Source organism: Hypanus sabinus, chromosome 9, assembly GCF_030144855.1.
Source record: "Hypanus sabinus isolate sHypSab1 chromosome 9, sHypSab1.hap1, whole genome shotgun sequence".
Taxonomy (NCBI): Eukaryota; Metazoa; Chordata; class Chondrichthyes; order Myliobatiformes; family Dasyatidae; genus Hypanus; species Hypanus sabinus.
In genome coordinates, this window is record NC_082714.1 from 32153095 (window position 1) to 32167870 (window position 14776).

Consider the following 14776-nt stretch of genomic DNA (forward strand, 5'->3'; position numbering starts at 1 on the left):
CCCATGATATCTATGCAAAAAAATGATGCCAAGTTAAACTACATACTTCCATCTACCTGCACATGATCCAGATACCTCCATTTACAGCATGTTCATGAGTGTGTCTAAATGCCTATTAAATGTCACTACTGTATCTGCTTCTATTAGCTCATCCTCAACCTCCAGCACCACGCCTCACACGTCTTTAAACTTTCCCCTGCTCACCTTAAAACTATGCCCTTTGACATTTTTACTTGGAAAAATGATTCAACCCACTCTACATATGCATTCCATAATTTAATAAACTTCTGTCAGATCTCCGCTCAGTCTCCAATGCTTCAGAGAGGAAAATATGACAGAAAACAGACAAATATAACAGAACCAAACTGTTGCTTTTAATCCTTTATTACCAAAATAGATTCATAAATATATCTGTATAAAGTACAGACCAGTTTCACAATAAATTACACTTAGCTTGCAAACAATAGTAAAATGCTTAACTGCAGCTGAAGTAGTACATTGAGGTTTTGGAGAGGGTGGAGATAAAATTTTCTAGAAATATACCAAAGGTGAGAAATGATAGCTATATGAGTTGACTGGAGAAACAAGGGTTATTTTCTTCAGAGCAGAGAAAGGAGTTAAACAAGAATTGTATATAAACTTGAAACAGCACCATAGGTAAAATTCAGCAATGAAGGAATAAAGAAACAGCTCCTTCAAAGTGATCAGAAAGGCACAAATGGGTTTAAAGGCTGCCTTCTGTGGAATAAGATTCTAAGATTACTCTGAATCAATATGATAACTTACTAGCAATTGAAATTCATTTCGTCTGATAAAATCATTTATTACTTTTTAGGGAACATACTTCTATTTAGGTTTGTATATTTTAGGCTGGGAACTGAGAATTTACTATTGAAACATTATTTTAATGTCACTCTTTTGTCATATTATTAAATTTTAGAAACAGCATTTATCTTATACTAACAAAATAACTTAAATTATTAGGGAAAAATTGTATGTAATGCTTTGTACTTTTAAATTATAAAGTTCTTACTATTATTTTAATGAGGTATTGACTTATTCATTGCAAAATTCACTGAGTATTTAATTCAAAGACAATGCAATTCAAACAAAAACTTGATAGTATATGCTATAATTCATATGCTGCAGTTATAAATATAATATTGAATAATGTAAACAAGTTACAGTGGCTTACTATTTAAAATTAACTTCATTTCTTTCTTCTGTTAAAGTGTTAACAAAACAACAGCAATAAGCAGCACTGAATGCAGGCATTTTCAAATTAGTATAGCCTCTTCACTGCTGTGTGCTGCTAAGTGGTTCAACAATTATTTTCCACAATTCCTGTAAGAAGAAAAAACACAAAAAGTTATTTCTCTATTGTAATGAAAATAAAAATAAAGCTTTTAAACTAAACCAATGAAAGAATTAATAGTGTTAAATTCCATTAAGAATAAGCAATATTATTTTCTTGCAAGCAATGAATAATAATATGAACGTACTGAGTGCTCTAAATATATATTGAAGCACTGATAATATACTACCACCAGGTGGCAATCATAATTCAGCAAGTAATGAGAGTTACGTTTGTTAGCTGTTATCTTGTTAGTTGTTATCTTAGCTGTTGAATACAATTTCAAACGTGGCCATTCTTCGTTATACACATTTATTTTGTTGGTTCTTAGTGGAGTCATTATCATTCTTACCCTGGTGACAATGCCATGCCATAAATTAGATTATTTTTTCCTTCAGTTGGTGCATTCATAGAAAATGAAAACTATGAAAACTATCTTCCACTCCCTGTACAACTTATATCCAGTTTTATAGAAACACAGTAACAGGAGATAAGCAGGAAATCAGATGCTTGCGTGCATTGGACTTTCTGCTTTACCACTGGGTTTACTATTGAGTGCAATGGTGAACACAAAATACTGAAGACAGATATTTGCTTATTTTACATTAATATCTGTAATTAATTTATTACTTTAAATGTTTAGCAACTTTAATAAATTTTAAACAAAATTATGCAAATCTATATACATTATTTTTATATGTCTTAATCAGAGATTTTAAATCACTTCAAGGGTTTTTAACAGTGGTGAACTATCAAGGTACTGTAGAGGCAGGGTCTTAGATTAAATCACCAGAAGTCCATCATTATTTGCTACATGGTTCACTTCATCAGGCACCTCTCACATACAAATAGGTGCTCAGGTAGCCTTCCACAGCTCTTCAGTGTTGGGCTGCATTCATAGAAAAGTGGGCTCAGTATATTCGATCAAATTTTTGAAAATAGCGAACTAGATTTATGATTAATTAAAAAAAACTTACAAAGAATTTTCTAATATTTAAATTTGTTTCCATTGAACATGCAGATGAGTTCACTAACATTCAGTCCTCTAGTGGACTGATGGTCACATTTCAAATTACAACGTTTAAAGTTCAAAACGGTGAATTTATTATCAAGATTATGTATATGTTACTATATACTACCTTGAAATTTATCTTCTTGCAGGCATTGACAAGAAGAAAAGAAATACAACAGAATTTATGAAAAATTATATACAACTAGTTACAATTAAGATATAATTCTCTTAAACTGGACGATGTGACCATACATTCAGACCTATCCACTCCATATGTCATTTAACTTCTCTTTGTTCAATTACTTGTTTATTTATTTTTTAAAATATATTATTTGACTTTCAATATTGGTGTGATATGATATTTCATTCATGAATAACTACTTCGTTTGTTGCTCAGATAATTTTAAATTTACAGGTATGTCTTTTAATTATATATTTGTTTAGCTGATTAAAAAACTTTGTTGTATGCACGTCCCAATTAGCAACATTGACTGCACTTAAAACACAATTGATTATGAAACATTTTGATATAGCTAATATATATCACAACATGGAGGGCTGAAGGGCCCGTACAGTGCTGTAATGTTCTATGATTCTATGTATAATATCAGCACTTGTTTTCCCATCTACTAGAAGAGCTCCCATTCTGGTTAACTTTATCAGTAAACTTAAGTTTTAGCATTTTTAATATCTCAGCTCTTTCAGTCTACTTTGTTTTAGTTAAAAGGGGTTCCAGTTTAGATACAGAGAAACTATATTCTTTGATTGGGACTTTCAAAGAACGTGGTCTAAATTTAAGGCCAGTCTTTCAGGAATTTCATTATGAAACATCTCTAAATGCAAAGGGTAACAGATGGCTGTAATTATCACAAATGGTAGTTTAGGCTGAGATAATTGTTAAACTTAAATTAGAGATCAACAGTTTTTAAGCAAATATAATAAAGGATGAGGGAAAGGGTCCAAGATCAGCTAAGACCTCAAATAAATGATGGGATAAGCTAAAAGAACTAAATACCATCTTTGTGTAACTATGTAGCCTGCAGGTGAAGTTCTATGCCATTTATGTATAAGTAACATACCATGAGTGCATTTTATCAGTCCATTTTATTTTGATAGAAATCTTGACAATTCTGTCATTCATTCTTTGCAATTACACACGTGATCTTTTGCAGCCCTACCCCATGAAAAATATGATTGTACCCATGAAAAATATGATAAAAAACATTATTTTTATTTATTTTGTTTTGCTAACATTCTCAAATGTTCACTTTCATTCTTTTAAAGCTCTTATTGTTTTCCTGTATCCCTTGCAGTGTTGCTAACTTCTTTGTCATCTTTCTTGTAAATGCTAAATTCATCATTTTGTTTGGTCTATATCTCAGTTTGCAATATTAGATCCTTTTTTTCCACCCCCAATAAAAATACAAATTTCAGAAAATACTCAGTATGATAGTAAACATTTTTACTGAACAGTCAAAAGCACAGCACAGGAACACGCCGATTGTAATGTCCGTCCAAACTAATCTCATTTGCCTGCAAATGGTCCGTATCCCTGTACTCTCTGCCTGCTCACATACTTGTTTAAATGCTTTTTAAAAACATTGCTATTGCATCTGTATCCACTATTTCCCCAGGCAACTTGTTCCAGGTCTCTACTGTCCTGTGTAAAAATAGAGTCAACAATCTTTACGTTAACACTTTCCCATTGCTGTAGATAATGCCTATATTTTCAACATTTTGTTTTTATTTCAGTTTAGGTAACTTGGTTGACACGGAAAAGTTTTCTGAAGGGTCTGTTTCCAACATATGTTGGACTTTGTGTTTAACTTTTTAAAAAAGCATTTCCTGGAACTTGTTTGACAATTTAATATTCATAGCTGTATTATGACACTATGTGTTATATTTTTTTCCATTTTATTTCTGCAAGATACCTTTTACTCTCACAATATTTTTTGAAGTTTACCCTTCAGAGTATATTCTGTTTCTAGAGTCCACTAATCCAAAATGGTAGGCTGAAACACATGTTTATATTTCTGAATTATTCACCAACCACTAACTCTTTCCCTTAGGTGTGCTCCAAACTTAAAAGTACTTACCAATTGTTCCACTCGCTCATAAAAAAGAAGTTGCGGAAAAATTAGATTGACCGGTTCTACAGCAAATTTAGTTTTTCCATCACTCAAGTTCTCCAATTCAGCCAAACAGAATCGGAAATGATCATAAGCATCACATGTAACATCCATTTTTCTCAATGTAAAGTTTAGTCTGAAAGAAATTATGATTTTATTTTAATAAATTCTTACACTATTAAGCTACTGTTAATATTTTTACAGGTGTGTTAAAATACATTGAAATGGTGAGAAAATATGTGGAGAATAATTGGTTAATTTCACACTTTAATAAGATATGCATTTGCCTATCCTGTAAGGATGTGATGATCTTAAATCATGTGTCTTCACAGAAGACTGGAATCTCATATCGTGATGGCATATTTGGAAAAACACCTTTATGAACTGGAGGTAATGTTCCGAGTTTAACACACTGCCTGGGAGCACTTTGCTTGCTGCATTCACTGCTCATCATGTGGCTCCTTCTTTATTGAGGAAATCAATCACAGATTGAGAAAATGTTTTATAACCCACCTCGGATGAATTTGCATATATGAACTACCATAGGACCTCTCTATTTCTGGGATTTCCAACATTTCAATTATTTGCCATCTTATGCTGTTTGTGAACAAGGATTCTATGAAGCGCAAATTCAATTGGTCTCATCCACCATTTCAACGCTTAAAGGAAACATTCTTATTTGCAAATTATATTGGCTAATTCTAAATATATTTCAGTTATTTTACAAAAATGTCTATTTAACAGACCAATAAATTCACTGTTAGTATAAGCTCTTAAATGGCTACAGGAATTAATCCAATTGTAACTTGATCATGAAGCTCTTTGAACTGGGAACCTTTCAAAAGAAAATTGAGATTTGCATTCCGTAAAATGTGATATCCTAAAACAACAATAGTGCAAAACATAAAACTGGAAAACTGAAAAAAATTATCAGAAAATTCTGACAACTCTGGAACAGCACTATGATGTAATTATTATGAACATTAATTTGATTTTGGTTTGTCACAATCACAAGTCTTCAAAATACCCAATACTTTAATAATAGTGGTCAAATCTTTGAAGATTTTCTCTCAGTTCTTGTTAAAATTGTTGCAAGCAATTTGGTATTTATGCAATGGCATATTAGGAAATTGAAGCTGGTGGTTGCATTAAAAGCAGTGGATGAAGTTTCATGGCTTCAGCAACTTTGGAACCCCTGACCATTGAATTGCCTGAGTTTTGGCTGTTATTGATAAGCTGCTGCATTTGTCAAAATAATGTTAATGATCTTCTTACCCAAGTCTATTTTGATCACTTTTCTTATTTCTTAAATTTACAAAGACATCAATGACCACTTCACTGATCTGCCACTCTCTAGCAGAGTGGGAGGAAACAAATAGCCTGGATTGATAGAAACTAATCTGTAATCCCCTACCAGCTGTGGCTGATTTACAATTTACAGACCTTTTTGACCCCAGTCAACTTCACTGGTATTCTTTTTTTATACACAAATGGTCCATAGAAGACAGCAATAAATATAAGCAGAAAAATAAGAAAAAGAGTCATAATACCAACAAAAACATAAAGTGATGTCGAAAAGAGAAAAAACCCCATAGAAAAGCAGTGTCAGGTGATATGGGGAGCGAGTATGAAACTGGGCTTAGGTCCAGGGTTCAATCAGCCATTGCCTTATTGAATGGCAGGACAGGCCTGAGGGTTGATGGTAGTACTTCTGATGTTACTCATGTTCTCATTTTGGAGTAAAGGAAATAAAGTAACATAAATGGAAAAAGCTCTGGGCACCAAAGGGCGAAAAGAGGCCACATTTTTCTCAATAGTTCATGACATATGAAGGGTTCCGGCAAAGTTATTTGTTACCTATACATAATCTCCCCTGAACTAAGTGATTCATTAGGTCTTTCTAAGGGTAGATAAGAATAAAGCACATGGCTATTTATGTGGTTAATAAACACATAAATGGCACCACATACAAGCCCTATAGTAAAGTTGTCAAGAGTTTCATATCCAAGTTATAGCACAGGTTCTCCATCATACTGATATGGATCACTTACGGACACTTTTATAACAGCCCAGTCAGTTATTTTGAAAGGTTATCTTAGTTGTTTATATGGCAGTGTTCACAAATGAATTATCCTCAGCAGGAAACCAGTCCCCACCTTGATGTAATAACTTTTTTATGACTTGCATTAATTAAAAAGTCAACTGCCGATCTAGACTAAACTTTAATGCACAATATATAACATTATACATAGGTTTCTGGTGCATTTCCTCTAAGATTTTCACTCCAAACTGCAAAATGTAGATACTGCAGTACCTGCAAGTTGTGTCTTGTAAATTTCTTTTCTGAACTTACCTTTTCTCTACAGAGAGATATAATGTGCTTCGATTTCTCAAATTGCTCAAAATTCTGTAGATTGTCTGAAAAAATGCATCTGTCAAATCATCATCATAGAATACTGTAATACAAGGAGGGAATGAATACAATTACTTAAATGTACATAGTATTTAATGGGATGCTTTACAAACAAACTTAATATTAAAATGAGCCCAAAATGATTCGGCTAATTTGGGATAAAGACACCATGGCAATCTCAAAGAGCACTCAAGTCCAATGGGGAAAAAAGCTCCAATTCAACAATAAGGAATAACAGGAAATTGTTGGAAATCATTTGCTTAGTCTCATCATTAATTCCGGGATGAATTTGGTTGGGATTATTTATTGGATTTATTGTAATTTATGTTCACGTTATTAGAGCTGTAACACACTAGTGAACCAATTGTGGTATAGCTCAAGTTTGGGGTTAACTATTTCAGAATAATAGAAACATTTTCTGATATAAGCCTCAAAGCATATTACTGCTAAAATTGTATACAATGGACAGTACTAATGTTCTTTCTTTGTTAAGTGACTGCTGGCAATATTCAAATGCAAATAATGGTGTTTAGAACTCACAGTCCAAATCTGTGAACAGTTTCTTCTGAAAGCCCAAGGACAGTCAAACTTAGAAATCAGGAAGACATAATGTGAATTGCCTTGCTCTTCCAGAAGCTTTGATGTAATAGTAACTGTGCATCTGTGTTGTATTTTCAAGATTTAAATCCATTAGACAGAGGAAGAAAAAGCTAGGGCAGATGTGTTTCACTTATTTCTCTTTATTTTAGTTTCAGAATATGATTCAGAACCCAATATCTAATTCTGTTATATAATTTTATGAAAGCAACACTGAAAATTGCAGGATATTTGCCTTTTTTTGTAGCATTTACTCAAATATTCAGGTTTTTCTCATACATTATTCCTGATCAGTTACTATAACATGATTCCACTGTGCATAAATTTTCTTTAATAACTCACACTGTGGCACAGTAATAAAATACAAGCTATTTTTATTTTCCTTACTGCTACTGCATATAGCTTATGTCAGTTTGAAGTCTGCAGTGTGTGATCAAGTGACTATGATCCTGATTGCAACAAACAATCTGCTGGAGAAACTCAATAGGTTAAGCAGTACTGTGGGTAAAGGAAATGTTGACATGTCTTGTGTCTCCAAACGTATGGGCTAGAATGGCCATCTTCCTTCCTGATGCATAAATATCTTTAATTGAACTATTCAATATTTTAAATATTTATCATAGTTCCCTTACCAGTGACAATGAATTAAAAATTATTCTTTTCATATATATAAAAAGCTGGTAGCCAATGATAGTCATGCCACTTATGGCTATATTTCTAATAATTTCTAGAATTTTCTATGAATATCCATTTATTCACCACAAGGGTTACATTGCCAATTATTTTCATGATATTATTAAAAATACACTGTACTAAATAATGCAAGGTAAGCAATAAGAAAGACATTTAATTAAATGTAAACTTGGAAAGCGGCTTTATGGGTCAATCATACAAAAGGCCAAATTATATGAAAACTTCCAATACAGTGTAATCAGATAAAAGCAAGATGATAGCATTTGTTCTGATTGTTCTTGCTACAGCTGTTAGTAGGCAATACTGCTTTGACAGTAATACAACCATTTTTGGAATTCAGCATTCCATTTAGCACCCTCCTAAATATACATCATGCAGAAAAGAATCACTTCTGCTACCACTTAAAAGGATTAATCATTATTTTTAGTTCAGATATAGCTGAATTCACTTCCCTATTTCTAAATCATGCAAATGTTTTCTGGACTTATAGAATCATTGCATCATACAGCATAGAAATAGGCTCTTTGGCCCAACTGATTGGTATCACCCAAGATTACCATCCAAGCTGGTCCCATTTGTCAACATTTGGCCTATAACCTTCAAAATCTTTCCAATCCATGTAGCTGTCCAACTGTCTTTTAGAAGATGTCATTTCAACCACTGGATTCCACATTGATGGCACATTTTGTGTAAAAAAAGTTGCACTTTCAATTCCTCTTAAATCTTTCCCCTCTCATCTTAAACTAATGCTATTAGTTCTTGTTATTCCAAATGTGGAAAGAAGCCTGTGTGCATTCAATCTATCTAGGTCCCTTCTGATTTTATACACCTCTATAAGTTCACCTCTCGATCTTCTATGCCCCAAGGATTAAAGTCCTTGACTGTCCAACTTTTCGTTATAACTCAGTCCCTCAAGACCTGGCAGCATCCTTGTTAATCTCTCCTGCACACTTTCCAGTTTAATAACATCTTTCCTATGAGCAACCAGATCTGAACACAGTACACCAAGTACAGCCTCACCAATGACCTGTGCAACTGCACCATGAGCTCCCAGATTTATACTGACTGCCCTGACTTATGAAGCTCAGCATGCCAAAAGCCTTCGATACCAGCCAGCCTACCTGTGACTCCACTTTCAGTGAACAATGTGCATGTTCATCTTCTGTTCTACAACATTCCTCAAGGCCCTGTTGTTCACTGTGAAAGACCTACTTGAATTTGACTATCCAAAATGCAACAGCTCACACTTACCTGAATTAAACTTAATTTGTCATTCCTTAGCCCACTTTATCAGCTGATGAAGACTCCCTGTAATTTTTGATAACATTCTTCATTGTTCACTATAGAACTTATCTAAGTGCAATCTGAAAACTTAATAACTATGCCTTGCATATTCTTACTGAAATCATTGATTCAGATGACAAACAATAATGGGCTCAGCACTGACCCCTGAGGTACACGGGTTGTCAAGAAAGGCAATACTCAGTAATTTATCTGTGTCATCTCTAGCCATGGGCACGGTCCCAGAGGACCAGTAAGTAACTAATGTTGTTCTAATAGTATAGATGGGAAATAAGGATAATCCTGGAAACTATAGACCCAAGTCTCATATCAGTGGCAGGGAAGTTACTGGAGAGGATTCTTAAAGGTAGGATTTATGAGCAAATAGAAAATCATGGTCTAATTAGGACAGTCACCATGACTTTGTGCAAGGCAAATCATCTGTAACTAACTTGATTGAGTTATCAAAGGTGTTTTTAAAGGTAGAACTATGGATGCTGTCAACATGGATTTAAGTAGGGCCATTAACAAGGCCCTCATGGGAGACTCATCTGAAAGATTAAGATCCATGGTGAACTGGCCATTTAGATTGAGAATTGACTTACCTACAAAAGCCAGCAAGTAGTGGTTGATGGAACTTATTCTGGCTGGAGTTCTATGACTAATTGTGTTCCAAAGGGATTGATACTGGAACCTCTGCTGTTTGTGACAAATAACCCGGATGAAAACATAGAGGGGTGAGTTAGTAAATCTACAGACAATACAATTGATGGTGCTGTTGAAAGTGTAGAAGACAGGCAAAGGATATAGTGGGATATAGGTTAGTTGCAGTTACGGGCCAAGAAATGGCAGAAGGATCTACACATTGCCAAATGTTAAGTTTTGCACTTTGGGAGATCAAAGAGCAAAAGCCCTTTAACATTGTTGATGTACAGTGGGATCATAGGGTCTAAGTTCATAGTTCCCTGAAAGTGGCTACAAATGTTGATAGGATGGTAAAGACGGTATAAGGCATGCTTGCTTTTATGAGTTGAGGAACTGAATTCAAGAGTCAGGAAGTTATTTTGCGATTTTATAAAACTCTATGTAGGCAGAATTAGGAGTATTGTATTTGTTTTTGGTTTATAGGAAAGATTTTGAGGCTTCAGACAGGGTGCAGTAGTGGTTTACCAAGATGCCGCCTGTCACGTGACAGAGGGAGAGGCTGGAAAAAGTTTGGTTGTTTTCTTTGGAATATCGTAATAGAGATTTATAAGATTATGAGAGGGATTGATTACAGGATTATGGGAGCTAGTAATTTTTTCCCAGGGTTACAATGTCTAATACCAGAAGGCACGCATTTATGGTAAGAGGGGTTAAGTTCAAAGTAGATGTGAGGGGGAAGTTCTTTATAGATAAATAGTGATGGGTGCCTGGAATGTGCTGCCTGGGATGGTGGTAGAGGCAAATACAAAAGAAATAACAAAGAGAATCTTAGATAGGCACATGAATATGCAGGAAATGTAAAGATATGGAGGAAGATTTTAATTTAATTGGACATTTGATCACTACTGTGTGCCATGTTCATACCCTTTAAGAGATCAACAGTTCCTCTACTGTAAAGTGTACTATCCCCATGACCTCCCCATTTACCTTTCCTAGTTCGGAAGTGTTTCTCCATGGTAAAAACAGAAATATTTATTAGGATATTACCCATCTCCTGCAGCGTCACATAAAGGACTCTCCTTTGGTCATTATAATCTCTTTCTAGTTACTCTTATTTCCTTAATATATTTATAAAATCTTTTTGAATTTTCCTTAAAAGTTTTCCGCCTATGTTATCTTGGTTTAATTTGCAGTGATCTACAAGAAGTTTAAGCAGAGGACCTTAATTCATAAAAGAAGATGGATTGGAAGAAGATGGATTGTGAGGACAGAACAATCTCAGGATTCCAGTGATGGATTGTATCCATTCCTCCACACGGTTATGAGACATTGCTGCATCTGTCCCTTCTGTATATTTGCGTTCATGTTTGATTGTATTCTGCCTTATCCTAACAAACCTTTATACCTTCGTACCTTTATATCAAATAGACTAGGTTACTGCAACACACTTTTTACTGGTCTTCCAAAGCATTCTATTGACAACCTTCAATCCATGCAGAATGCTGCCGCTAGACTTTTAACTAAATCCAGGATGAGGGAGCGTATCACGCCCATCCTAGCTACTCAGCTTTGGCTTCTTGTATCTTTTAGAATTAACTTTAAAGTTCTCTTATTTGTTCTTAAAGCTCTTAATAGTCTGGGACTGGAGTACATTGCAAAATCACTTTTGTTTAATGATCCTGCTCTAGCTCTCGGGTCTTCTTCCGCCAGTCTCTTAAGTTTAAACAATCTTGCTCAAAGAGTATTGGCAGGTCTGTTTTTTTTTAAACTATGCTTCTAAACTGTGGAATCAATAACTATAAGGGATGCGGTTTCAGTTGACACTTTTAAATGCTAGCTCAAAACCTATTAATTTAACTTTGCTTTTAACTGACATCTTTTTCTCTTTCATTTTCCTGTTTGCACTTTATCTGATTGTAAAGCACTTTAAACAACGTTGTCTATATGAAAAATGCTCTGTAAATAAGTTGAAATAAGTTCTTGTTTTCATTATTATTATTATCCTGCATGGGAGAGGTGTGTGACATTGAGTAATAAGGCTATCATGATTGCAGATGACACAGTGTGCAAGCTATGATGACAGTGAGACTTGAGTATTGCTAAGTATGGGAAAGTGATGTGGAGCACGCTAATACTGGGCACGAGTCCTGACTGAAAGTGATCGGTATTGGATGAGTAATGGAATGACCAGAAGTTATTAATGGATGAGTTTACTTGACTAATCCCAGGACATTTGAAGCTATTACCAAACCTTGACACTTGCATCAGATCACTGAACGTCTTGTGACACTATATTCTACATGATTTCTTGAACTTGCTGTACTGCAAATAATGGACTCAGTGGGTCAAAAGGCCAGATCCCATGTTGTTTGATTCTCTGACTCAAGTCTCAGGAGAGGATCCCAACCTTTGCTTCTTCGTTTAGGCTTTTTGTACATCTGAACATTTCTGAACTTGCTTTCTCTTACATAATGTTACTTTTCATTTTTCCAAGTTAGCCTCAGTTGCTAAAATAAGGACAGCCACAATTTGATATGAAGCTAGTTTCAAGCAGTGATAGCTAACTTCATTTGCTAGATATTGGTCTCCTGCTGAAAAACATAGTCAGTACACAAACAATTACAACTGGATGAATGCTGTAATCATTATAATTAGTAAACTGCATTAAATTGGCGTGGTGTACACTACAGGAGCCAGGTAACATGATTATTTTTTGGAGACAGTAAAACTTAGCTCCATAAGCTATTAAAAAAGTACCAACGGAGGGAAAAGTAGTGAAATATGATCATGAAATTTCAGAATGGAAGGCCTAAATTTATTTAACTTAATCAGATACATGATAACTGCTGAAATATTACCATTATGTAAGAAGAATAGTTCTTCAAGAAAGAATATTAAGAGCTCTGGATGATGCATGGCCCTTACTTCCTACAGCATTATTGCCAAAAACAGAAGTCTATTATACTTAGTATATTGACTAATTGCACTCAGAAAGTAGATTGTTTTCTGCATCTTTTAAAGACAGTGAAACTTTAGGTATATGGATAAGGAAATGATCACAAAATAAACCACCATCCATGAGGTGTATTCCAAGGTTTTCAAGAAAGCATTACATTTTAAAAGATAAAAACAGTTCTGCAGTATTTATATTTTAATTCAAAGCATTGTAAATACAGAACAGGACCCTCTTACCATCAGCAGCAAGAAGCACATCAGTCTGATCATACAATTGAGCTATTTCTTCTTCCGACCAACAGTATGGGCTTTTACCTGCAGTTAAAAGATAATTTAAAGCATAGCACATTATTTTAAGAGATTGCATTTGTAACTCCTATTTTAAAAATAAATGATATTTATGATTCTGAATCCAATTTTACTTTGGAAACAGAAACCTAAAATTGAAAGGAAAATCAACAAGAGTTTAACAATTATTACTGGCAACTTTAGTGCATAAATTATTTAACTTTTAATACATAAATTATTTCTAGGATATGTTTAACATAAACAATGGTATTAATTTCATGAACTAGTAACCAAACAAAAAACAGAACAAGTCAAATAGATATCAAGACTGAAAGGTTAGAAATGAACTCCAGGAAGTTAAAAGAATAAAATCCAGTGGCACCATGCAAAAAGAGGAAGATACCTCAACAACAACCTGTGTTTATAAAATGTCATCATGGAAAAAGATCTCAAGGCACGAGTCAAAATTGGACAAACATCCAAAGGGACAATGATCAGGAGATGTTTGGTCAGTAAGGTTGATTCCATGCTATGATGGATTAAAGGAATGTTCAGGAAAGGGCAAGAGTTTTAGGGAAGAATTCAGTGAATGCATCACTTCATTGTAAAGGATACAGCTGTGAATAGTTAAGCAATAATAGAATTAGGACATATGGAATTATAATCAGAATAAGAACTTAGTGGGTGCAGAATTATCAGTCTGAATGTCATTTGGATAAAGAGAAACACGCTCAAGAAAACATAAGGCGTTGGTTAAGAGCTAACAAAGACTGAAGGATTGGATGTGTACACCAGAGGTTAGAACTGGTTGAGATGTATGGAGAATGATTGATGAAAATTATGGTGCTTAGAGATGCAAAATATATACGATTTCAGAATTAGATGAGTTGAAGTAGCAAAAGAGGCAGTTATATTATAGGGCTGGGGAGAATGGGATCTTTGTGCACTGAAAGAAAAGTTAAAAGGAGAAGATGCTAACTGGGGTATAGATGTAAGAGCACAGAAATAGAGTGAAGCAAGTTGACACCTTGAACTCAAATGACGAAGTCAATGAACACTGTTGGGTTTCCCAGTCTGCAGGGAAAAGCTCAGAATATAAATTTTTAATGTAATACAGAGAAATTTTCACTTGTATGGTGATATAAAAATCCAATTAAATAGAATTCTTACCTTTGCAAAATTCACTTTTCAGCCAGTCTAGTTCTTTCACTTTTATTTCACTTCCTATTATATAATACATAGTACAAAATGTCTCAATTAGGAAGTATATAAATAATATACATAATATAAATGATGTCAGAGAAGAGCAAGTTTTTATGCGTAACTCCTCAATTCAGGATCAGCTCCTTCATCTGAACAGTCCATGAACCCATAAGCACTACTTCATTATTCCTTTATAGCATTATTTA

At 34.2% G+C, this 14776-nt stretch overlaps 1 protein-coding gene across 1 annotated transcript in view; it reads right to left on the reverse strand.

The window, feature by feature from the left end:
• Positions 1 to 374: 374 nt before the first annotated feature.
• mettl22 (methyltransferase 22, Kin17 lysine) overlaps positions 375 to 14776 on the reverse strand; it is a 36643-nt gene continuing 22241 nt past the window's right edge. Inside the window, exons 7-11 of the mRNA XM_059979436.1 lie at positions 14538 to 14591; positions 13317 to 13394; positions 6849 to 6951; positions 4463 to 4631; positions 375 to 1344 (exon numbers count right to left, since the gene is read on the reverse strand). Of these exons, the coding sequence (XP_059835419.1) occupies positions 1297 to 1344; positions 4463 to 4631; positions 6849 to 6951; positions 13317 to 13394; positions 14538 to 14591 (452 nt within the window). The 3' untranslated portion in view covers positions 375 to 1296. The remainder of the gene's footprint in view (positions 1345 to 4462; positions 4632 to 6848; positions 6952 to 13316; positions 13395 to 14537; positions 14592 to 14776) is intronic.